Source organism: Megalobrama amblycephala, linkage group LG4 (genome assembly GCF_018812025.1).
Source record: "Megalobrama amblycephala isolate DHTTF-2021 linkage group LG4, ASM1881202v1, whole genome shotgun sequence".
Taxonomy (NCBI): Eukaryota; Metazoa; Chordata; class Actinopteri; order Cypriniformes; family Xenocyprididae; genus Megalobrama; species Megalobrama amblycephala.
The window spans coordinates 48111955-48135323 of NC_063047.1; the positions used below are offsets into that span (position 1 = coordinate 48111955).

Genomic DNA, 23369 nt, shown 5'->3' on the forward strand with positions numbered 1-23369 from the left:
TTTTAATGGTTACTTTCCTGAAATGACAAAGCCTGCATTTTGGGGGGCTGAAATTCGACATATTTAAGCTGTGAATATTTCAAGTGAAAACATTTCACACACAATTTCATTATTAAAAAAATTCAATAATCCACATTCACCTTTCAAACTTAATTTACAAAATGTTCTGTTTTTAAAAAAATACCACCTCTAATATTCAGAGGGCAATTTTTGGTCCATTTTATTTTGGCTTTACAGTAGAAATAAAATGGGATGGCATAAATGAGAGAATTTTTCAATTTTGGGTGGACTATCCCTTTAAGGAACAAAAATGTACAAAGTGTTTATATGTGTACATATGCCTTGTAATGTACTTTACAAGGCAACTTCAGATGTTCTCACTCAGTTGCTTTTTTATTGTTAACTTATCCAAGTGCTATTATTTTAAAAAATATTATTATTATTATTCAGAATTCATAAAAAATCTAATTTAAGAGTTTTACACACACATTATATATAACCACTGCTAGAGAAAAAAGCATTTGCAGACTATTGACTCAAACCATCATAGCCTATAGTCCCTGTGACAACTAGCCCCGGTCTACCTTTAAAACAAAACTTCCAAGCAGACAAAGTTACAAATGAGCTACTATTATTTAAAAAAATATTATTATTATTATTCAGAATTCATAAAAAATCTAATTTAAGAGTTTTACACACACATTATATATAACCACTGCTAGAGAAAAAAGCATTTGCAGACTATTGACTCAAACCATCATAGCCTATAGTCCCTGTGACAACTAGCCCCGGTCTACCTTTAAAACAAAACTTCCAAGCAGACAAAGTTACAAATGAGCTACTATTATTTAAAAAAATATTATTATTATTATTCAGAATTCATAAAAAATCTAATTTAAGAGTTTTACACACACATTATATATAACCACTGCTAGAGAAAAAAGCATTTGCAGACTATTGACTCAAACCATCATAGCCTATAGTCCCTGTGACAACTAGCCCCGGTCTACCTTTAAAACAAAACTTCCAAGCAGACAAAGTTACAAATGAGCTACTAATAACTCGTTTTTTGAGATAATTTACGTCATGTAATAGAGGAAAGCAACAGTAAAGGTGATGACCAACTGCATGTGTTTAGTTGCTGTCAGAGCCGGTAGGCCAGACCTGAGTTCACCGGCATCACACACACACACACATTATCACACAAACGCACAACATCTAAAAGTCACGCAAACTATGTAGAGACTCTAGCAGCATAGGTAAAGTGCAATACAAACTATTCACTGTGTAATAATAACGAAACAGAAACGTCCATAAAATAAATTTAAAAAAAAAACTGAAATGTAACACTTACTATTCTTTGATGAGCACCATCTTCACCTCCGCGGCTGCGCCACTATACTGACGTCACATGCGCTTATAAAGGCGCTGCCTCTCTCTCTCTCTCTCTCTCTCTCTCTCTCTCTCTCTCTCTCTCTCTCCCACTGAACAGCGCTTTCTTCATTACGTCAAATTCTTCTCATAATAGCCGCTTATCATCCTTTATTACAACGTTTTGACTTAAAAATGTTGACAATTAAGAGTACAGGTAGACATATGCCAGCAATATATAGGCTATATATATATATATATATATATATATAGGCTATATACACACACACACACACATAAAGATCATTATACAATGTTTCTTTTTATTTCAATAAAAAGAATGTCACAGAGATTGTTATTAATTCATTTTTAAAAAAATACTTTTTGTTATATGAAGGTCAAAAACTAACTGTCATGGAAACCATTTTTACCATGTTTTTAATCATTTTTGCTACTTTTCAAATGCCTTTAAAGCATATATTTGACTATTTCCCCCCTTGTCACACACTCAGACATGCTACCTTAAAATATTAAATGAATCATACAAATCTGAATGGTACATGTTTAAAACAAAAAAAAAATAAACATTAAACATTTCAATGATTATTATGTGAAATTTATTTACATCAACCATATATCAGTTACACTAACATTTCAGCAACAACCAACAATTTTGCCCCAAATAAAGTTTTTTGTTTGTTTGTTTAACGTTTACTTAGGAGACAGTGTCAGTGAAGATGTTAAACTTGAGATGATATATGAGATATGTGAACCAAATATTTTTATTGTGTTATTAACAATCAAGCTGAAATTTGTATAAATATTAACCTTAGCAAAATTAAGGAAATGAGTCTGTCATTTTATTCCTTGTTTTTATGTCATTTCCACCACTAATACTTCCACCTCAAGAAAAGTTTATGATTTAGAGAACAAAAAATGACAGTATTGTCTTGTGATGTATGTATATGCATTGTTGGACATTGTTAGGAGACAAATTAAATAAACTAGCAAGAGTGTGTGTGAAAAAAAAATCAATATACATATTATTGATATTATTAATATGAATATATAATATAAAAAAAATGTAATATATATATTACATGTATAGAAAGAAAACTAAATGCACAAATATCATAACCAAAATACTGTATAGGTTTACTATAAATATTCAAGTTCTCAGGAAAAAAGTAGGATACTATTAAATATAATTATTTAACATTATTAAATATTGTCCTGTATTGTGACAGACAATTCTAAGGAATATTTTGTTATCAAAGATAACAGCTAGTTGAAGTCCTTTAAAGCATGTGTTTGGAAGTCTGTTGGATGTGGAACTCTGGCGAACAAGCCGCTGTTTTTAAGAAGATTACTGTGAGCATGAAACAGAGATGCCTTTGTGAACGGACACGTCACTGTTTTTTTCTTTCTCTTTTCTTTTCATCATACAATTCATGGAGGAAAACAGTGCCTATACCTTTGACAGGACAAAATACTGCACTGTTTAGTATAACAGTTATGAAAATGATAGCCTATGTTATGAGACTTAAGTGAACTTAATGAAACTTGAATTACTGTTGATACATTTTAAGATGGAACAAAACAAACCAAGTCCTCTTTTGTGGTTATAAGAGAAAACTGTGAAATCACCTGGTAGTCACTTTAGTCCTGAGGATAATGAACTCTCGACAGTGAGTCTAGACGGTAACATCTTTTGAGCTTGTTCTCAGCAGCATCACGACAGTCTAAAACAGTGTTGTAAAAAGGACTCTTAACTCCATGAGGTTGTGTAAGGACAGAGCTATTGCAACTCTGGTATTAACAGAATTAACAGCTTTTCTGATTCTGTGTATTAACATCTTAAACATTCACAGTAGGATTTACTGTTACTACACAGGCAGTGGAGACTTACACTTATGTAAGTTAAAGGAATAGCTCACCCAAAAATATGTGGGAATGATAATCCATTCTAACTTAAGTGGATATAATGTGTTTGTGTGTTATAATCATCATACTGTTAAAAGTTATAACCACACAATGCAAAGTTTTATAATGTATGAACTGTTGGTGTGATTATGCATGAGATTATACAAGATATGTGAAGATTTTTTTAAGGCTTTTTGCATTATAAAGGCTTCATAGAAAGTGTTACCAAAGGGAATTTAAAGTAGTTTAGCATAAGGCATAACAAAATGTGAAAAATGCAGGGGTCTGAATACTTTTGCAAGGCACTCTAAATAGTCAAAATGAAGAAAAAAGTATTGTGCCATTTGGTTATCTGTGTATCTCTTATATATTTGAGATTTATTAAGTCAGCAGGTTTGCGGTAAGATGGCTGAGTAGGCAAGACAGTGTTGTAGTTGAGACCAGTGTCCAGTTGCATGAAGCTAGCTGAACAAACTCTAATCCCCAGTTTCACAGACAAGGCTTAAGCTAGTCCCAGACTACAATGCATGTTTGAGCTGTTGTAACTGAAAGCAAATTGCACTGACATATCTTAAAACATCTCAGTGCCATTGTTTTGTCTCAAGATGCACACCAGTAGTATTATATTGTTTAAGCCACTTAAACACCCTAATTCAACTAAGTTCTAATTCTGGCTTAATCTAAGCCCCGTCTGTGAAACCGGGCCTGAGTTTTAAGAGTAGGTTTGACAAAAAAAAAACTATACATGTACAACCTGGTTTAGATCAGGTTCACTCGTTAGTGTTACAAGGTCTCAGGTGTGAATGGGGAGCAGGTGTGTTAAATTTGGTGTTATCGCTCTCACTCTCTCATACTGGTCACTGGAAGTTCAACATGGCACCTCATGGCAAAGAACTCTCTAAGGATCTGAAAAAAAAGAATTGTTGCTCTACATAAAGATGGCATAGGCTATAAGATTGTCAAGACCCTGAAACTGAGCTGCAGCACAGTGGCCAAAACCATACAGCGGTTTAACAGGACAGGTTCCACTCAGAACAGGCCTCGCCATGGTCGACCAAAGAAGATGAGTGCACGTGTTCAGCGTCATATCCAGAGGTTGGGTTTGGGAAATAGATGTATGAGTGCTGCCAGCATTTGTGCAGAGGTTGAAGGGGTGGAGGGTCAGCCTGTCAGTGTTCAGACCATATGCCGCACACTGCATCAAATTGGTCTGCATGGCTGTCGTCCCAGAAGGAAGCCTCTTCTAAAGATGATGCACAAGAAAGCCCACAATCAGTTTGCTGAAGACCAGCAGACTAAGGACATGGATTACTGGAACCATGTCTTTTGGTCTGATGAGACCAAAATAAACTTATTTGGTTCAGATGCTGTCAAGCGTGTGTGGCGGCAACCAGGTGAGGAGGACAAAGACAAGTGTGTCTTGCCTACAGTCAAGCATGGTGGTGGAAGTGTCATGGTCTGGGGCTGCATGAGTGCTGCCGGCACTGGGGAGCTACAGTTCATTGACGGAACCATGAATGCTAACATGTACTGTGACATACTGAAGCAGAGCCTGATCCCTTCTCTTCGGAGACTGGACCGCGGGGCAATGTTCCAACATGATAACGACCCCAAACACACCTCCAAGACGACCACTGCCTTGCTAAAGAAGCTGAGGGTAAAGCATGTCTCCAGACCTAAACCCTATTGAGCATCTGTGGAGCATCCTCAAATGGAAGGTGGAGGAGCGCAAGGTCTCTAACATCCACCAGCTCCGTGATGTCGTCATGGAAGAGTGGAAGAGGACTCCAGTGGAAACCAGTGAAGCTCTGATGAACTCCATGCCCAAGAGGGTTAAGGCAGTGCTGGAAAATAATGGTGGCCACACAAAATATTGACACTTTGGGCCCAATTTGGACATTTTCACTTAGGGGTGTACTCACTTTTTTGGCCAGCGGTTTAGACATTAATGGCTGTGTGTTGAGTAATTTTGAGGGGAAAGCAAATTTACACTCTTATACAAGCTGTACTTTACATTGTAGCAAAGTGTCATTTCTTCAGTGTTGTCACATGAAAAGATATATTTACTTCTGTGAAATACTGTATGTAAATTTCACAAGCTTATTTTGTCCATTAGATCGAAAGATCTGAAAAAGCCCATACGTTTACCCACCCATAGACCCTCCCCTCGAAGAAATCAGAACAGAAGAGGTTGAAAGTGGACAAGACGGATTAAAACACCAGGTGTAGATGGGAATGTGTCTCCCTCATCTACTTCTGATCCGATCGACAAAAACGCATCTTAATACCAGGTGTAAACAGGGCCAATAAATGTGTGTGAGAGCAGCTGTGGCTATTTTGCACTCTTGATATTTTAGAATTCATTGTAGATTATTTGTAGATTTGAATAATTGCTCTGTATTTTCACATTTTTTCATATTTCCAATTAATTTCCTATCACAGTTCTTTTTGACTGAAAAGTGCAAATGACATAAGACCATTTAGTGTTCCGTCCACCACTTTTTTTGTTTAAATAGCAAGTACAAGTCACAAAAAAACAGAGGGTTATACAAATTTTAAAATGACAGAAAATGACTTTATAAATACTTTAGAGCTACTATTTCTAACAATACACAAGATTTACATTTTTTATTATAATTTACCTAAAAGACAACAATTTTGTGCAGTGTTTGCTGGTTTACATTCAGAAAAAAAAAAAAAAAAAAAAAAAAAAAAAAAAGTAATAAATGTGCAGGTATTCAAAGACATCCATGTGCATTTGACCCTAGACACATATAATACCAGTATAAAAAAGACATTTATTTTAAGTGTAGTATATTATGTACAGACACAATGACACTGTAACGCCCCATTTAAGCCCTGTTCACTCCACCAGCGACATGCAATAAAGCGACATGATTGGATTCATTTTCAATGGAGAGCTGCCGACTTCCAGCGTTGATGTAGGCATGCACAGCTAAGCAAAGCTGAGTAAAGTTTAACTTTATGCAAACAAACAGCGACTTTCATTTGTCAGCAAAACAAAGAAGTTAAACTACTGCATATGTTTAATTTAAAAAAATATATATTGCCAGGTGTATCAGAAATGGCTCTGTGCTTGTTTTGGCCGCATAGTCATAGCGGCAATGGCAAAGGGTGCAAATTGTTTATCTTTTTTATATTTTATATTATTTATGCACAGAATCCATCCAAATAACCCTTTCCCTCCAGAATGGTTTTTCTTTAGGGGAAAGAAAACTAATTCCATGTCAACAACATCTGTGAATGCCATTCATAACCATTACTACAAGTGACACTGGCTGACAATTATAGTAGGTCACTAGTGGGCATTTCCACTATTGATTGCCCAATAACATTTAAGGCTTTAACAGATTTCCATGTTGTTGAAATCAAATCAGTTTTCTTTCTCCTAAAAGACTTTCCGGAGGAAAATAATATTTAAAATCTAATCATAATCTAAAAAACAACATGTGCCCTTTGCCATTGCAAGTCGAGGGCTATCCGGATCCAAGAGATCATTCAGGCTGGTAGCCTGCGAGGCGAGTATGTCTGTATGTGCTGTGTAGCCTTGATTTAACATTAAAGCTTTATTTAAACAACTACATAAGCCAACTGATATGATTAACTTCTCTGTCTTGACACACATTACAGTATCTGGCATGTGATGATCACATGTGCACTGACTTCACTGCCATGTAGTTGCTCCTGAAAACCACTGCTTATTTACATAAAGTTTCTTTTAACTTTGTCGCATAGCTGGGTACACCTACATTTTGTACCAACGGTTTGAATCGCCAGAAGTAAACAGCTCACCAATGAAAACGAATAAGGTCATGTCTCCAGAGCGCTGATAATTGTGTGCAGAATACTGTTGTTGGTCAAAGTAATAAAACATGGCATGGACCATAAATATAGGAATCTTTTGAAATGGTGGGAGAAAAGTACATTAAAAACACATTCTTCCATTCTCACATACAGCCAATTAACAGACTAACATGAATTTCACAGAATATGAAATTTGTAAAACTAGGTCACATAACATGCAGATGTGGACAGTGGAATCTTTAACAACATTACACTGTTTTTGTTTTTCAAGTCAAGTCTGTTTGTGGAACAAATACAGTCTCTTGATTTGAATTCCTTGAGCGGGATGTGGCATGTTAGCTGGATGCTAGCAGTCATCATTGTCTTTACCACTTGCCCCTCTTGCTCCAGTCTTTAGGAGTGAAATGCAAACATTTGGGGTCAATACGGAGGTGACGCTTCTGCATGGCCCGCTCGTGGCCTTCCACTATGTCCTCTGATAGGGTGAGGATATACTGACCCTGCAAGGAGATCAATGAAGCTGAACTCAACTTAAGCAAAAATTAGAAGACCACCAATTGTAATGCTATATTAACATGCTACATCAAATTAGGGTGGATGGGAAATCTGAGAATGAGGAAGCAAACATCCCAAGCGATCGCTTACCTTATAATAATTGATGAGGTTGAGGTATTGAAGAGTTGATATCACATCCTCTTTCTTGACACTGGTAATCTCACTGATTTCACTGAGAGAATCAAAAATGTGTCATAACGTTAAAAACAAAACAACTACAAATTGATTTCTTTAAACGCTTCATTAAAACTGAGCCGTCAAAATGGATATGATTAAGAAGAAAGTGAGTCGGGAAGAAAATTCTGGTTCGTATTTGACAAAAGATTTTTTTTTCTCCTTACAGTAATGAAAATTGGGGGTGGGGTGGTGTCACAATACTAGAATTTCTTTGGTACAATATCTTGAAAAATATTCAAATTTAATACCATTTTTTTTTTTTCCCACAGGGGAAATTGCCACAATATTAAGACCAAATAATTTGAACAATATCTAAGCTAATTTATTTTTGACCATGATCAAAGTACTTTCTTATCTGAAACTCTGCTGTCAGATTCCTCAGGCCCAGTAGTTGTGGGATTGTAATAATTTTAATAATAATGATAATAACATTATTAATAATATTATTACTGTAGTAATAATAATAATAATAAGACAGAAATATATTACTATTGTAATACAACTGCACTGTAAAATTAGAAAAATAATATTTCATAACTATATTATTATTACTACTTTAATTAGTAAAATTACAATACTTATGACTTAATTTTTACACTTGCAAGACTTAAACCCCCAAGCTTTTATATTGGCAGAAAACTGCAGGGAGATCTTTAAGTGTCTGAGATAAGTTTACGCCCACTTCTCATTACAAATCTCTGCTATAATCATCTGCCCTCAAAAAAAGTTGGAAATCATGCAAATGAAAACTGCCACACATTACACTCCCCAATGCATGTTAAACTCAGCACTTGCAGAGTTGGAGTGTGATACATTTACTGTGAACCGGTCTGAGATTCTGAAAACACCACATCATAATCTGCTCGCTTCTAAGAATACAGTGACGCTGTACAACTGTCACACAGCTCAACAGACTATATACCTCTTTAATTAAAACACACTGCAGTGCGTTTCAACTAGAAGCCAGAGAAAGCTAGGGTGTACGCCAATTGCCAATAAAATAATGTTATAATGCCAAAAATATTAATGTAAATTTCTTTATGAAAAAAGGAAAAGAAAAGAGTGAGATTAAGTAAAACTCACCCACATACACTTTTTGGTTGTGATTTTTGATAGTGAGGTTAAAGAAGAAGATACTAACTTGATGGTGATCTGTGGCCGTTCTCCATTCTCTGATTTGAGGTTCATGAGGATCTCCAGAATTGTTTGAGACCAGTAAGAGCGATAGGAGAGCAGACCCAGATCAGACAGAGGCTTCTCTGGAGTACCTGTTTTTCCTTCCACTTTTGAGAGCTCATAACCTGACAGATGCGAACAAGGCCCAAACATTTAAGGTTTGCTTGTACTACCTTACTCATTATTCTGAGATGGCAAGCGATAACTTTGAACGCATAGTAAAAATACAATAATATAAAAATGTGATCACATTCTATGTTCCTTAGTAAAAAGACATAACTATATGATTACTCACTAAACTCAATTAGTAGTTTGCCATAGCCTCTTCTCTGGTACGGTGGTAAAGTCAAAATGCAGGCCACATTATAGTCTTCTGTTGATTCCTTTTCCTTTAATGGGAGGAAAAAGCAAAGACAAAGGAAACACAATGTAAGCAAGCCAATCATACAAAAAACAAAAACAAAAAAAACAAAAAAACAAATGGGACTAGCCATGTAAAACAATTAGAATATCAGTGCATTGATGCAAGCAAATCTACAGTTGTGGTCAGAATTATTGGCACCCTTGGTAAATATGATCAAAGATGACTGTAAAAATATATCTGCATTGTTCATCCATTTGATCTTTAATTCATAAAATTAGCAAAAAATATAACCTTTCATTGAAGGAAAAGAACTGAAAGTGTGTGTGTGTGTGTTTAAGTGTGTTTAAGTATATACATGAGGAAGCACAAAGGCCAAATTCACATAATCATTCATCACAAGGAGTAAAACCAAAGAATATAGTTCTGATGTGCAGCAAAAGATTGTTGAGCTTCACAAAATAGAAAGTGGCTGTAAGAAAACAGCTAAAGCATTGAAAATCCCCATTTCCACTATCAGGGGAATAATTAAGAAGTTCCAATAAACTAAAGATGTTACAAATCTGCCTGGAAGAGGACGTGTGTCTAAATCGTCCTAATGCACGATGAGGAGGAAAGTTTGAGTGGCCAAAGACTCTCCAAGGATCACAGATGGAGAATTGCAGAGATTAGTTGAGTCTTGAGTCTCAGGAAGCCTAAAAAATTATCAAACAGCACCTACAAGTTGTTTGGGAGGGTTTCAAGAAAAATCCTCTGCTCTCATCCGGAAACAATCTCCAGCATATTCAGTTGTCAGACAAGACTGAAACTTCAAAACGGGACCAGCTTCTATGGTCAGATGAAACTTCTGCTAGAAATCCAATAATGGGCTGTGGTTGGATCTTCCATTCAGGACAATGAACCAAACATCAAAACATATTGTATTTATTTATATTATAATGTGTATTTCACAATGTGAAATATTTATTTCATAATGTGATTTTCCCCTACTTTCAATTCTTTTCCTTCAATGAAAGGTTAGGTTTTTGCTAATTTTATGAATTAAAGATCAAAAGGATAAACAATGCAGATTTATTTTAACAGTCATCTTTGATCATATTTACCAAGGGTGCCAATAATTCTGACCACAACTGTATACTGTACCTTGGAGAAGTAGCCGACTATGTGGAATCCCTTTGAGTCATACTCTGTCATAACATAGAAGAGGAAAGGATCTGTGTCATAGTACAGGGTCTTGTGGTCCAGGAAGCATTTGGCCAGTAAACACAAATTTTGGGAATATGTCTGTGCAATAAAAAAGAAAAAAACAACAGATTTAACATGCCATCATGAAATGTATTTCCACAAACATGTCCCTCACAACCCTAACTCTCTAAATCAACATGTTCAGTTTAACCATGTGCTACGGTAAAGTAAGTGCTGGTCTGGATGCTATAGTTTGTAGGACTTGGCAATTTCAGATGACCTAGATTTTATATAAAATAGCAATTGTCTCATATTCATGAATATATTCCTATTTCCTGGAATTTATGTGTTCAGTTAAAAGGGTGATTTTTCCACCCATTCAAAATAGAAATACAAAAAAAAAAAAAAAAAAATCAAATACACTGTATACATACATATATACACACACACTTTAATCATTTCAAACTAGAAGTTACCCACCTTGTTTTTCCTGCCATCTATTTCAAAAAAGGATATAGTTCCTTTGCGATAGATCTCATTTCCTGGCGGGTGTCGAAGGTTGCATTTTGTCTGTAACAGTTATACGGATGACAGTTATCTGAGGGCATGTTGCTCAAGCCAAGTGCACACTAAAGCTTGACGTTTTAAGTGTGTCTGTGCTCAGGTGCTTGCTAACCCAAATAAGAAGTGCAAGTGGCAAACATAAAAAGGTAAATTTTCAAAAAATTAAACTGATTATGGTAATATATATTTAGAATAATATTGGGCTTTGATTGGAATCTCATTAGACTGAATTTAATTTTTATACCTGTAATGAAATCAGCTAAATAATGTAAGAACATCACCAGATGCAAGTAGACCTTGACAAATTGAACTGTAAGAATAGTTTGACCTGCACAAATAAAGGACATGAGCAATTCAAATATAGTACAGTCTATAAAACATCTGTTATATCAACTGCACCTTAGAAGCAAATTTGGTAGGCTATATACCTCAGGGTTTTTTGTTTGTTTGTACATTCTTGTGCAATATTGCTTGCAGTAAACCCTCAAAACAAAAATATGAAGAAAAAAAAAAAAATCACAACAGATACACTACTGTTCAAAAGATCTTTAAATGTATTTGTAAGGTTTGTCTGCTCTCAAAGGCTGCATTTATTTGATCAAAAAAAAAAAAAGTTAAACATATTGTGAAATATTATTAGAATTTAAAATAGATATTTTCTTTTTGAATACATTTTAAAATACTATTTATTCCTGTGATGCGTAGCATAATTACTCCAGGTTTCAGTGTCACATGTTCCTTCAGAAATCATTCTAATATGCTGATTTGCTGCTCAAGAAACATTGATTATCAATGTTGAAAATAGTTGTGCTGCTTCATATTTTTTGGAAATTATACTTTTTTTTCAGGATTATTTGATGAATAGAAAGTTCAAAAGAAAAGCATTTATTTGAAACAGAAATCTTTTCTAATATTATAAATGTCTTTATTACTTTTGATCAATTTAATGCATTCTTGCGGAAAAAAAGTATTTTCATTAAAAAAAAAAAATTCTTTACTGAACTTTAGAACAGTAGTGTACGTCATTTTTGGTACTTGTTTTACTGAGACAGAGCCAGACTCTCATATGACGCTGTGAGAGGGTTTGACATTTTTTCTAAAGCCGTCTAACATCAGTCCTTAGGTTCTTACCAGATGCCTCTGGAGACACTTGAGGCTCTTGAGGTACTTAAGACAAAATTCACAAAGGTAGAGGATGGGGAGGGTGGTGAGCTCCTGTGGGTATGGAGAAAAGTACCACGGCTTTAGCCTGTGGCGGCCCAGCTCAATACAGTCTATGTTCTTCATTCGCGTGACGATGTCATCGTGACTGCGGTCCGACACCAAACTACCAGTCATGCGAGGGGCAGAGGGGATACCATCAGAACTGTCCTGGGAATCCTGAGAGCAGACAGTAGAGTTAGAGAGATGGTGGGACGGCATCTAACAGCAGTGAACGTCCTGTGCATTAAAAAAAAAAAAAAACATCTCTGAACTTTATTATATTGCTAGGGCAATTGGTTACACACTTGCTATCACACCTGTAAATATCAGGAATTACTCATTTATTATTACCCAATTACCTGAAAAAGAAAATGAAATACTATAATCTTCCATAGCCAAAGAACAACTGACTCTTGCAATTATGAGATCCAATGACTTTTTAGCTGAACTTCTAAAGTTTGAGTTTCATACTTTTCTCTAAAAGCCTCTCCTAAATGCCTCCACTTTAACAGACACACAATCAAGGCAATGGGAAGTAAAGTAGCCGGACCTCTCCTGGCGGCAAATAGACGGTGGAGCAGCGAGGGTTGTTATTCTGGAACACCTTTACCATCTAACAGAAAAACACAAGTGGATGCAAAGCTTTGGGACATTTTACTTGAGAGTGGAGGAAAACAGGTGATAGCAAAAAAAAAAAAAAAAAAAAATCAGATAATTATGAGTAGGGAAAAAAACAAAACATTTTAAATATTTGATGATTAGGGGACGATGGGACTTGCGGCCTCATGTTTTAATTGTCTTTTAACAGCCCAGAAATGTAGTGTTTAAAATGTTAAGTAGAAAGAAAAAGAACCAAAACCTTACATTCAATGTTTTTTGATCACTTTATATTTTCTTTTATACCTTCTTTTGAAGATACACACACCCACTTTAAACACATTTATGCTACAAGATATGATAACTTTATGGCAGCCACTTTTAGGCAAATAACAATGAAAAATGTGATATTTGATCGTAAGCATGTATTTAAAAATGAGTGATAATCAATACATGTGATTCAGAAATTTTAAGATTCAATAGATTAAAAAAAAAAGTGCATCATGTAGTGCTAAGAAACATCTGTAAATCAAGTTGCAGATCCTACCTCATCAGTCCCTCCGCAATTTTTCCTTTTTCTCCCTGGCTGCGAAGGAATAAGTCGACGTGCTGTGCCATTCTTCAAGAATAAAAAAAAGCAAAAAGGGGAAAAAAGTCCAAATTAAATTTATATAGTTAGGTTTTATTTTTTCAAATAATGTAAAAAAAGAAAAAGAAAAAAAGAAACGTTCTTTGTATTCTGATAATTAAATAACAGCTATTTAACTATTGCGACATATTAAACTACCAGAGACCATGTTTTATTCGTTTCATTTCAAATTTTTTTTTACCGTGGTGAGAGAGGCGAGTGGTTCATGTTCTTCTCTGGATTTAATGCTGAAGGAAGTGTCCCTCATGGCTGGATAGACCGAGGCCTGACTTGCTTCTGCAGAACTAGGAAGTGAAGGCACTGGAGTTGCTGCAGTAACTTGTGTTGCCAAAGACACAGATTCTGCTTTTCTCTTCTGAAAGAGCAATCAGAAAGACAAATAACTTTTTCTTTGCAAAGAAAAATCACATAATTCTTAAAATAACTCCATAACAACAAATTCAAATGTCTTCATTACAACAAAATAAAAGTTTGGTCTAACTTGAAATTATTTCAGAAATTGCACAGTAAAAACATACTTATCAATTACATTAAACAATTACATTTTCAATTGATTACATTTAAATCTAAATGTATTTACTTATTTGATTACCACCATTTTTTAAATTAATTTGTACTTGTCCTTACATATTTATTTCCTGTGCTCCTGACAGTAAAATAAGATATAATAAAAGGTTCAATAAAAAAAAAAAGTGATATACGTGAATTTTAAAGTTTACTTAAGTTTATGGATTTGAACAAACCCCTAAACCCAAGTATGAGTAACAATAATCACCACTAAAAGCTGATGAATAATAATTGAGTGAATTCCAGTCACTTACCTCATGTTCTAAAATAGATATTACAGGGAGTAAACGAGTATGTTGGTAATGAATGATGAAACTATATTATGATCAATATGGAAAATGCTTTCATATTCACTACCAGTGAAAAATTTGAAATCTTTTTTTTTAATATTGTTCAAAGAAGCCTCTTATGTTCACCAACAAATATTGTATAATCAGTAATATTGTTAAATAATTTTACAATTTCAAATATAAAACTATTTTTGAAAAATTTTAAAAATAACTAATTTTTATTTAAATATATTATAAAATGTAATTTATTCCTGTGATGACAAAGCTGAATTTTCTGCAGCTTTGTCATCCAGTTGTTAGTTTCACATTATATTCTTATATGCTGTTTTGGTGCTCAAAAACATTTCTTATTATTATCAAGGTTGAAAAAGTTTTTTTTTGCTGCTTAATACTTTATAACCAAACTGTTTTTGACACTGATAATAAGAAGCATTATTAATAACTGAGCACCATATCAGTATATTAGAATGATTTCTGAAGGATCATGTGACACTGAAGACTGAAGTAATGATGCTGAAAATTCAGCTTTGCACCACAGGAATAAAATGCAAACTAAAACACATTAAAATAAGATTTTTAAAAAATATATATTTCACAATATTACTGTTTTTACTGTATTTTTGATCAAACAAATGCAGGTTTAGCGAGCAGAAGAGACTTCTTTCAAAAATATTAAAATTATTCCAAACTTTTGACTGTTGTTGTACATACATTTTGGAAAACAGCACTGAACTGATTTGCTTTAGGAGGGGAAAAAACAACAAGATACTATGAATTGAAACAGATACTATGACTATATCTTACATATAGAACTGTCTGGCATGGAAACTATTACCTTATTAAAATGACAGATCACCCCAAAATGAAAATTCTGTTATCATTTATGCTCATGTTGTTCCTAACCTGTAAGACTTTCTTCTGTGGAAGATCTTATAAAGAAAACACAAAAGAATCTTGTCCATACAGAAAGTCAATGAAGATCCAAAACAACAATGATCTCCACTGACTTTCATTGTATGGACACAAAAAAAACAACAAAAAAACAACCTTCTTTTATGTTCCACAGAAAAAAAGTTCGAAAAAACAACATGAGGTTGAGTAACTGATGACAGAAATTTTATTTCTTTGCGAACTAATCCTTTAACAGGGGTAACATTATCATTACATAAAATGTTCAAGCTGCTTGACAATCAGCAAATGTAAATTGAGTCGAGGCAAAAATTGCATCCCTCACACTTGTTGGAAAGTGTGATGAGCTTTTTCGAACTAAACTCAGCCCATTGATTAAAAGCTCTCGCTTGACAGATTGAGTTTTATTAGTGTACAATGGGCGGGTTTGTCTGTACCGGTGTGGGGAGGGTTTTGCCTCTTGATGGAGCTGAAGCAGACTGAACGTTGAGATCTAGACTCTTCCTCTGAATTTGAACAGAAAGGAAGAGAGGATGGAAAAGGATTACATGGCACGTAAACAACTGTTTGTGACACAATGTTTCAAAACAAAGGGCAACCACTGATGTGGGGGCGTGTCACATTTCATCACAGAAATCCTAACATTCTTACCACATCTCTCTCTGGGGAGCTGGGGCGAGACCCTGGCAGGCCGTTCTTCGTAGGGGTCTTTGCCTCCTTTTTGGGAAACTGGAGCTTTTTCAAGTCCAGCCGGTCTGGAGTCACCCATTCATCCAATCGCTTATTAACTTTCCAAAAAATTAGAAAGTAAATAAATGTTATTTTCTTTGCAGTTAGCAAACAGTATTAGTGAGATAAGTATTATTAATCTATCTAATTGTCAGGCAAATGGTTAATACTCACAGTCAATGTAGTGGACATAGTAGAGCTTTCTCCCAGGAATGTCTTTGACACTGAGAATTTCAGCCAACGCTTTGAAGGAATAAAAGGATAAAGGAGCATTCAAACAGGTGAAAGCTTAAAGGATTAGTTAAAAGATAGAAAAGTTACTTTCAAATAAAATTTTCCTGATAATATACTCACCCCCATGTCATCCAAGATGTTCATGTCTTTCTTTCTTCAGTTGAAAAGAAATTAAGGTTTCTGATGAAAACATTCCAGGATTATTCTCCTTATAGTGGACTTCAATGGTCTCCAAATGGTTGAAGGTCAAAATTACAGTTTCAGTGCAGCTTCAAAGGGCTTTAAACGATACCAGACAAGGAATAAGGGTCTTATCTAGAGAAACGATCGGTCATTTCCGAAAAAATACACATATGCTTTATAAACACAAATGATCACCTTGCACGGGCTTCCGCTTTCCGTATTCTTCAAAAAAGCTTGCGCTGTATGTCCTACGCCTTCACTATTCTACTTACGGAACGAATGCAGCGCCAGTTCTATTTTTTCCGTAAGTAGAATAGGGAAGGTGTAGGACATACAGCGTAAGCTTTTTGAAGAATACGGAAATGCGGTTTTGATGGAACCACTGGGAATATGTTTATACAAAGCATAAACATTTTTTAAAAAAAATTCGAAAATGACTGATCGTTTCTCTAGATAAGACCCTTATTCCTCGTCTGGTATCGTTTAAAGCCCTTTGAAGCTGCACTGAAACTGTAATTTTGACCTTCGACAGTGGAGACCATTGAAGTCCACTATAAGGAGAATAATCCTGGAAGGTTTTCATCAAAAACCTTAATTTCTTATCGACTGAAGAAAGAAGGACATGAACATCTTGAATGACATGGGGTGAGTAAATTATCAGGAAAAATTTTATTTGAAAGTGAACTAATCCTTTAATAATAAGGAATTAAACACTGCCACGTGTTCACATCACCAGCAGACCACAAAAAAAGCCAGTCTGCCATCTCTCTAACAAAATGTACTATAGTACAGCAATGGTGTTTTGTATGTGAATCTTGGAATATGTAAATCACACATCATTCAGCTGCATATCACATACAGTAAAGCATCACCTGACACCATCAAAACATTGCGTTTTATAACAATTTTATACCAAGTGATTAACGTTCAAGAGAAATAGTGCCTTATTAAATAAACCGGCAGAAGAGTTTAGCCTAATATACACTGCGAGTCCTTTGTTTACATTCTGAACGGATCCCTGAGGCTGATACTCACGCCACTCGTCTTCATTTTCTTGATTTTTTCGCAGCACGGGAAGACGACAGCCTTCAATGATTTCGACCTATTGGGACACAACGGCAACAGAGCAAGCATGTTTTAAAACAGCATTCAGACGACATAAAACCACACTGACTGAAGATGCTTACCGAGGAGTCCGCCATCTTAGTCACAGAACACCTCCAGCGCATAGAACTGTGGGTAAAAAGAGAGCGCCGGATTGTTGCTCCAGGGGGCGCGCTTGACGCAAGCCGTTTGTAGTCGAGACATCCGTATGCTGAAATGTATCGTCGTTTAAACGTATTAGCTACAATGATTTTTATAATGACAATAAAGTAAAAAGAAATGGATCCTGCAATATTTACAAACTTATTTATTTAAGCAGTGATCACAAACGATTGTGATTGGTCCATCATAGCCAGCGCGGAGAAAAGTAGCAAGTATCACGTGATAGCAAACTGTAACGTTGCTGTAGCCAGATTTCTGAAAGAAAATACGGTTTGTAGTCCAGTGGTGTAATATCATTGAAATCTCACTTGTTAGTATGCATTAAAAGACGGGCCATTCCACTGAAAGGGTGACATTTGCTTGTTGAAACCTATGGTTGAAACTCTTCAAAATTAAATTTTAAATTTTTCAACACTGAATCTAATACTACACATATTTAACTATTCAAAATGTGTATTGGTCAATCTCAGGCAACTTTATTTAATTTTTTACAAGGTTTTTTCAAAGCAGAAGATGGATGCATGTTTTCTCAGTCCTGTTACCAATACTCATGTGCTGTTTAAAAAGCATGTTAATTAATTCCTTTGCATTCACCTCAAGAAAGTGTTTGTTTTGAAGAAATTGTTGGTTATTTGTTCAAATAATTGATATTTGTGACCAAAAAAAAAAAAAAAAAAAAAAAAAAAAAAAAATCACTTTATATTAAGGCATAGTATAATGTGGGTTCGATTCTCAATGCTGGCATGAAACGAATGAGGTGCCCTTGAGCAAGGCACCTAACCCCCAATCACTCCCTAGGTGCCGCAGTGAATGGCTGATTACTACTATCTAGTTGTTTATTATCATGCATATTACTAGGATATTGGCTGTTTATTAGTAAAGCACATACTGTATTAATGCCTTATTCTGCATACTCTACATTTCTTAATCCTTCCAATACATAAACTTAACAACTATAGGCCTACCTAACTATTAATAAGCAATAATTAGGAGTTTAGTGAGGCAAAACAAAGCCATAGTTAATAGTTTTAATAGTGAGAATTCAACCCTAATAAAAAATGTGACCGTTTTATTTATCAATATTCCTGAGTAAATAACAGCAGAAGCATATGTTGAAAAATAATAAGCATTTCATTTTACAAGGCATGTCATTAATCGTGCAACCTGAAAAACAAACATAACAAACCCCCTTATAATGAACAATGGACAAAGGTTGTGTAGCAAAAATGTACATTTTTCAAATCTCTTGACCAGCAGGTGGTGCTGTGTCGAAACTGCACGTACCATCAAGTCATGATTGTGATGACAGGTACCAAGATTTGTCACAATATGTCATATCATTGCTGAATTTGTTGATGCACTATATTGAACAACTTCTTGCCAGCACGTCTGAAGATGATCAGAGCCAATTCTGGTGAAAATCAGACTAAATAGGGCAAGTTAAAAAAAGTAGGGTTTCCAGAAGATCCATATGTTTGACTCGGCTTGAGCTGAGGAATCAGAAAAAAAATAGTTTCTAGCCCTTATGGTTCAAAAGTTATTAGCATAAACACAGGTGCAACTTTGAGAAGTTGGTGGCACTAGAGGGTTTAAGTTAGACACTCCAAATTTGCTGTAGATCATGATGAGACAGTCCTCTATCTCATCTGTGTGCCAAATTTTATAATTATTCCGCAAGTGGTTCTATGGGCTGCCATAGACTCAAGAGTGGAAGAAAAAGAGGATGACTAACGGATACAATATGTGCCTTTTCACCTTCTGTGCTTGGCCCCTAATAATAATAATAATAACAATTAACAATAATAAAACAAAAAAGAACACTAACACCCTATGATGTAATTTTCCATCATAAAAATTTAACAAAATGTATGCATTACAAAAATGCATTACAATATTAATATTTATAAAGTTCAACATATTTATCAGTGTTAAACATCTCTCATTTATCTGAAATATAAATAAGATGCTAAAATTGTTATCTATACAGAAATACTGTAATTCATTGTAACGGATGACACTGTGGTGTAACAGAGAATTTGCAATACAGCGAATGACAAAAACATTACCCTGAATGATGAAACTTCTACTTCAGCTTATATTGCAGGCTATCGACTGGCCACTTATATGACAAATATTTAAAAGCTATAAACTCACTTTGCTGCAGTACCACACGGTCTTCAGGGCGTATTTTGATTATGTCACAGACTGTCGAATGGCTTAGGCTGCATCTGAAATCTTGTACTCTCTTGAGTAGGTACTTATTTTGAATAAGTAATTACTTTGTGACTGCTAAGAAAGTACATTCTATATAGTATGAATGCGTTTATGAATGTAATCTGGATGTACTACATTCCCTAGAGCTGCACGATTCTGGATAAATTAAAAATCACATTTTTTGTTTTTAAATAGCATTCACGATTCTCCCACAATTCTGAACAGACATCTAAACAAAATAAGTAATTTACCAGAGGTCCTAACAAAATGTTAATTGCTGCAGTCTATTCAAAATGTTTAACTAATTTGAATGAACAAAGAATAATAGGTTTGAATGAATGATTCAATGACTCACTCATACTTTACAGTCTTGTTATTGTTTGAAAAAATCTCTTGAATGAATGATTCACTGACAAATACATTTTATAACAGTCATTTGTCGCCACCTACTGGTGTAAGGATGTAATCGATACAATCATTATATGAAGCACCAAGTTACCTTCAAAAGGTGATTTGCCCTATTTTGATCACTAGAGTAGACATCAGTGTTCATATCTGAACTAGAAACTTTTATGCCAGTACTTCTGTGATAATTTGAATATTTGTAACACAGAAATAAAGATACTGTGTGATTGAAAAGACTGTTTGTGAAGCTGTTTTATACCTATGACAACTGCTCTCTCTGGGTCAAAGAGGAGACGTCCCCTCCCCATTTTGTGTGTGCATCAAATTACATTTACAAAAGTGATTTTATATACATAGAAAACATATTACGTCCAAGTAAAGTGTATACTTTAATGTTTTAAATAATGTTTTAAAATAAAATGTCAAAATATGGGTGAAATAATGCTCCAAACTGCAAAATTGTAATGGTCCTCACTTTGATTTTACTATTTAAATAAACATATAAAATACCAGTTTAAAAATATATATTTGTTTTCGTGGCATGCACAAATAAGTGTTGGCTGTGATATAGATTCAAAAATTGAATTTACCTCGGCATAGTTAAATAACAAGAGTTCAGTACATGGAAATGACATACAGTGAGTCTCAAACTCCATTGTTTCCTCCTTCTTATATAAATCTCATTTGTTTAAAAGACCTCCGAGGAACAGGCGAATCTCAACATAACACCGACTGTTACGTAACAGTCGGGGTGTACGCCCCCAATATTTGCATATGCCAGCCCATGTTCCCAACATTATGAAAGGCATTAGACAAGGGCAGACCGTCTGGATGTGCACAGCTGAATCATCAGACTAGGTAAGCAAGCAAGGACAATAGCAAAAAATGGCAGATGGAGCAATAATAACTGACATGATCCATGATAACATGATATTTTTAGTGATATTTGTAAATTGTCTTTCTAAATGTTTCGTTAGCATGTTGCTAATGTACTGTTAAATGTGGTTAAAGTTACCATCGTTTCTTACTGTATTCACGGAGACAAGAGCCGTCGCTATTTTCATTTTTAAACACTTGCAGTCTGTATAATGCATAAACACAACTTCATTCTTTATAAATCTCTCCAACAGTGTAGCATTAGCCGTTAGCCACGGAGCATAGCCTCAAACTCATTCAGAATCAATTTAAACATCAAAATAAACACTGTACTTACGCAATTAGACATGCTGCATGACGAACACTTTGTAAAGATCCATTTTGAGGGTTATATTAGCTGTTTGAACTTTTTTATGTTGTTTAAGGCAAGCGCGAGCTCTTGGGGCCTGGAGCACGAGATTTAAAGGGCCACACACCCTGAATCGGCTCATTTCTAATTATGCCCCAAAATAGGCAGTTAAAAAAATTAATTAAAAAAAATCTATGGGATATTTTGAGCTGAAACTTCACAGACACATTCAGGGGACACCTTAGACTTATATTACATCTTTAAAAAAAAGTTTTAAAGGACTATGTCTTACTGTTTTTCTTAACGACCGAAATGACCAAGGGACTTTTGTCCCATATGCAGTTTTTTAGAGGTCATTCAGTGTAACAGGATCAAGAAGCCATGTTGAAATCATATAAAAAACTGATAGGCTGCATCTGAAATCGTATACTTCCCTACTATATAGCAGTACTATTCACAGTACTCATAAAAGAGTGGGCAAAAACTACCCGGATGACCTACTACTCCCAGCAAGATTCTAAAGTGTGCATTGAATGAACACTTTACTATCCCATAAGGTGGACTCAGTAGTATTTCAAATCCACTGTTTGGGAGATAGTCGGGTGATACCAACAACAAACCTCTAACCAAATCAGCATTAGGGGGCGAAAAAAAAAAAAAAACTGCAGAACGAGAAATGGGACATAATACAAAAGAGCTCAAAAGAATATCACTGGAATGAATGTTTGGGCAAAATGCTCTAGGACCCGCGTTTATATTAGAAAAGCTTTCCAGCGCTGGAGAGAGCTAAGTGGGAAGGCCTGAAAACAGATGCGGAGGCTGCTTTGATCCCGCTTCTCATGTGAGTAACACTGGGTTTTGATTGTCTGGAGCTGCTTGTGCTGTTTGTGACTAACGACGAACACTTTCTATTTACTCTTGTGTACTGTATGTTCATTTTTTGTGCATCCTTGTCATTCGTTCATCATCTGCGCTTTTTTCGTGAAGCATTTTCTTGTGTGTCAGCTGTGATAAACAGACATCCACTCGCATTGTGTGTGTAACAGAGGCCAGATAGTGGGAGTTATGCAGTTAAACTATACTGCACACTGACGATAGTTACAGAATGCGGTGCTTAGCGTCATTGTTAGTGCATTTGCCTCGCATGCCAGCAGTGATCGGGTCAGGGTTCGAGACCGACTCTGAGCAGGGTGGTTAGGATTGGAGGGTGAGTTTTGGAGGCAGAGCAATGAAGAGAGGGGTGGGTTTGTTTGGGTTGATTTCAAATATCAACAATGTCCAACAGCGTAGTTCAAGATCTACTTACAGAATTTATAAATGGTAAATTCCTAATGAAGAACCAGGTAATTCTTTGCCCATAATTCTGAAAGATGTAACAAATTAATATCAGTAGAGTGGTGTATATTATAAAATATATTAAATGTAGCAAATTAATACATTTTATATTTGTATATTTTATGTATTTACAATATAATATATTGTATATAAATAAATACTAATTGTATTAGTATAATATATTCACCATTTTATAATAATATACATATATAATTGCAATTCGAGTCTCCATCGTTTAAGCATACTTGATTAAGAATAAATTTTAGTGCACAGGATGCTGTTTTTCATCGTCTGCTCTACGCAGTGCTTGTGAAACTTGCATTGCGGTTTCCTGCGCCAAATTATGTTGCCACAACATATCCTTTTTAACACTTGAGCTGCAAAGTCGATCATTGTATCCTGGCCTGGCACCACTGAACACCATGG

At 35.1% G+C, this 23369-nt stretch overlaps 2 protein-coding genes across 7 annotated transcripts in view; both read right to left on the bottom strand.

The window, feature by feature from the left end:
• Window positions 1–1403, bottom strand: part of LOC125267751 (phosphatidylinositol transfer protein beta isoform) — a 55690-nt gene extending 54287 nt beyond the window's left edge. For all 5 annotated transcript variants that reach the window (XR_007184716.1, XR_007184717.1, XM_048189673.1 and 2 more), the window contains exon 1: window positions 1355–1403. Coding sequence is in view for 3 of the 5 variants with exons in the window: in XM_048189673.1 (XP_048045630.1) it covers window positions 1355–1374 (20 nt within the window). In the remaining 2 variants the exon portion in view is untranslated. The remainder of the gene's footprint in view (window positions 1–1354) is intronic.
• A 4567-nt stretch (window positions 1404–5970) lies between these two features.
• On the bottom strand, window positions 5971–17825 carry kat5b (K(lysine) acetyltransferase 5b). Of its 2 annotated transcripts, XM_048189675.1 has the most exons (15): window positions 17686–17824; window positions 17534–17600; window positions 16256–16324; window positions 16004–16140; window positions 15790–15858; window positions 13768–13941; window positions 13485–13556; window positions 12891–12953; window positions 12269–12517; window positions 11054–11143; window positions 10532–10672; window positions 9323–9416; window positions 8993–9152; window positions 7765–7846; window positions 5971–7619 (listed from the first exon to the last, which is right to left on the bottom strand). In XM_048189675.1, exons 1-15 carry the CDS (start codon window positions 17725–17727, stop codon window positions 7485–7487), a joined length of 1644 nt encoding a protein of 547 aa, XP_048045632.1. In that variant the 5' UTR covers window positions 17728–17824; the 3' UTR covers window positions 5971–7484. The 2 variants fall into 2 exon arrangements, with proteins under 2 accessions (XP_048045632.1, XP_048045633.1); XM_048189676.1 differs by lacking the exon at window positions 12891–12953 and having other exon boundaries at window positions 17686–17825.
• Between the last annotated feature and the right edge of the window lie 5544 nt (window positions 17826–23369).

Excerpts from the sequence above, each read along its gene's own strand:
- kat5b (XM_048189675.1), bottom strand. The coding sequence starts at position 17,727 with ATGCGCTGGAGGTGTTCTGTGACTAAGATGGCGGACTCCTCG. Across the intron at positions 12,518-12,890 it reads TCTATTTGCCGCCAGGAGAG|GATTCCCAGGACAGTTCTGA; the intron begins GTCCGGCTACTT and ends GTCTGCTCTCAG. Across the intron at positions 9,417-10,531 it reads TAGTCGGCTACTTCTCCAAG|GAAAAGGAATCAACAGAAGA; the intron begins GTACAGTATACA and ends CTCCCATTAAAG.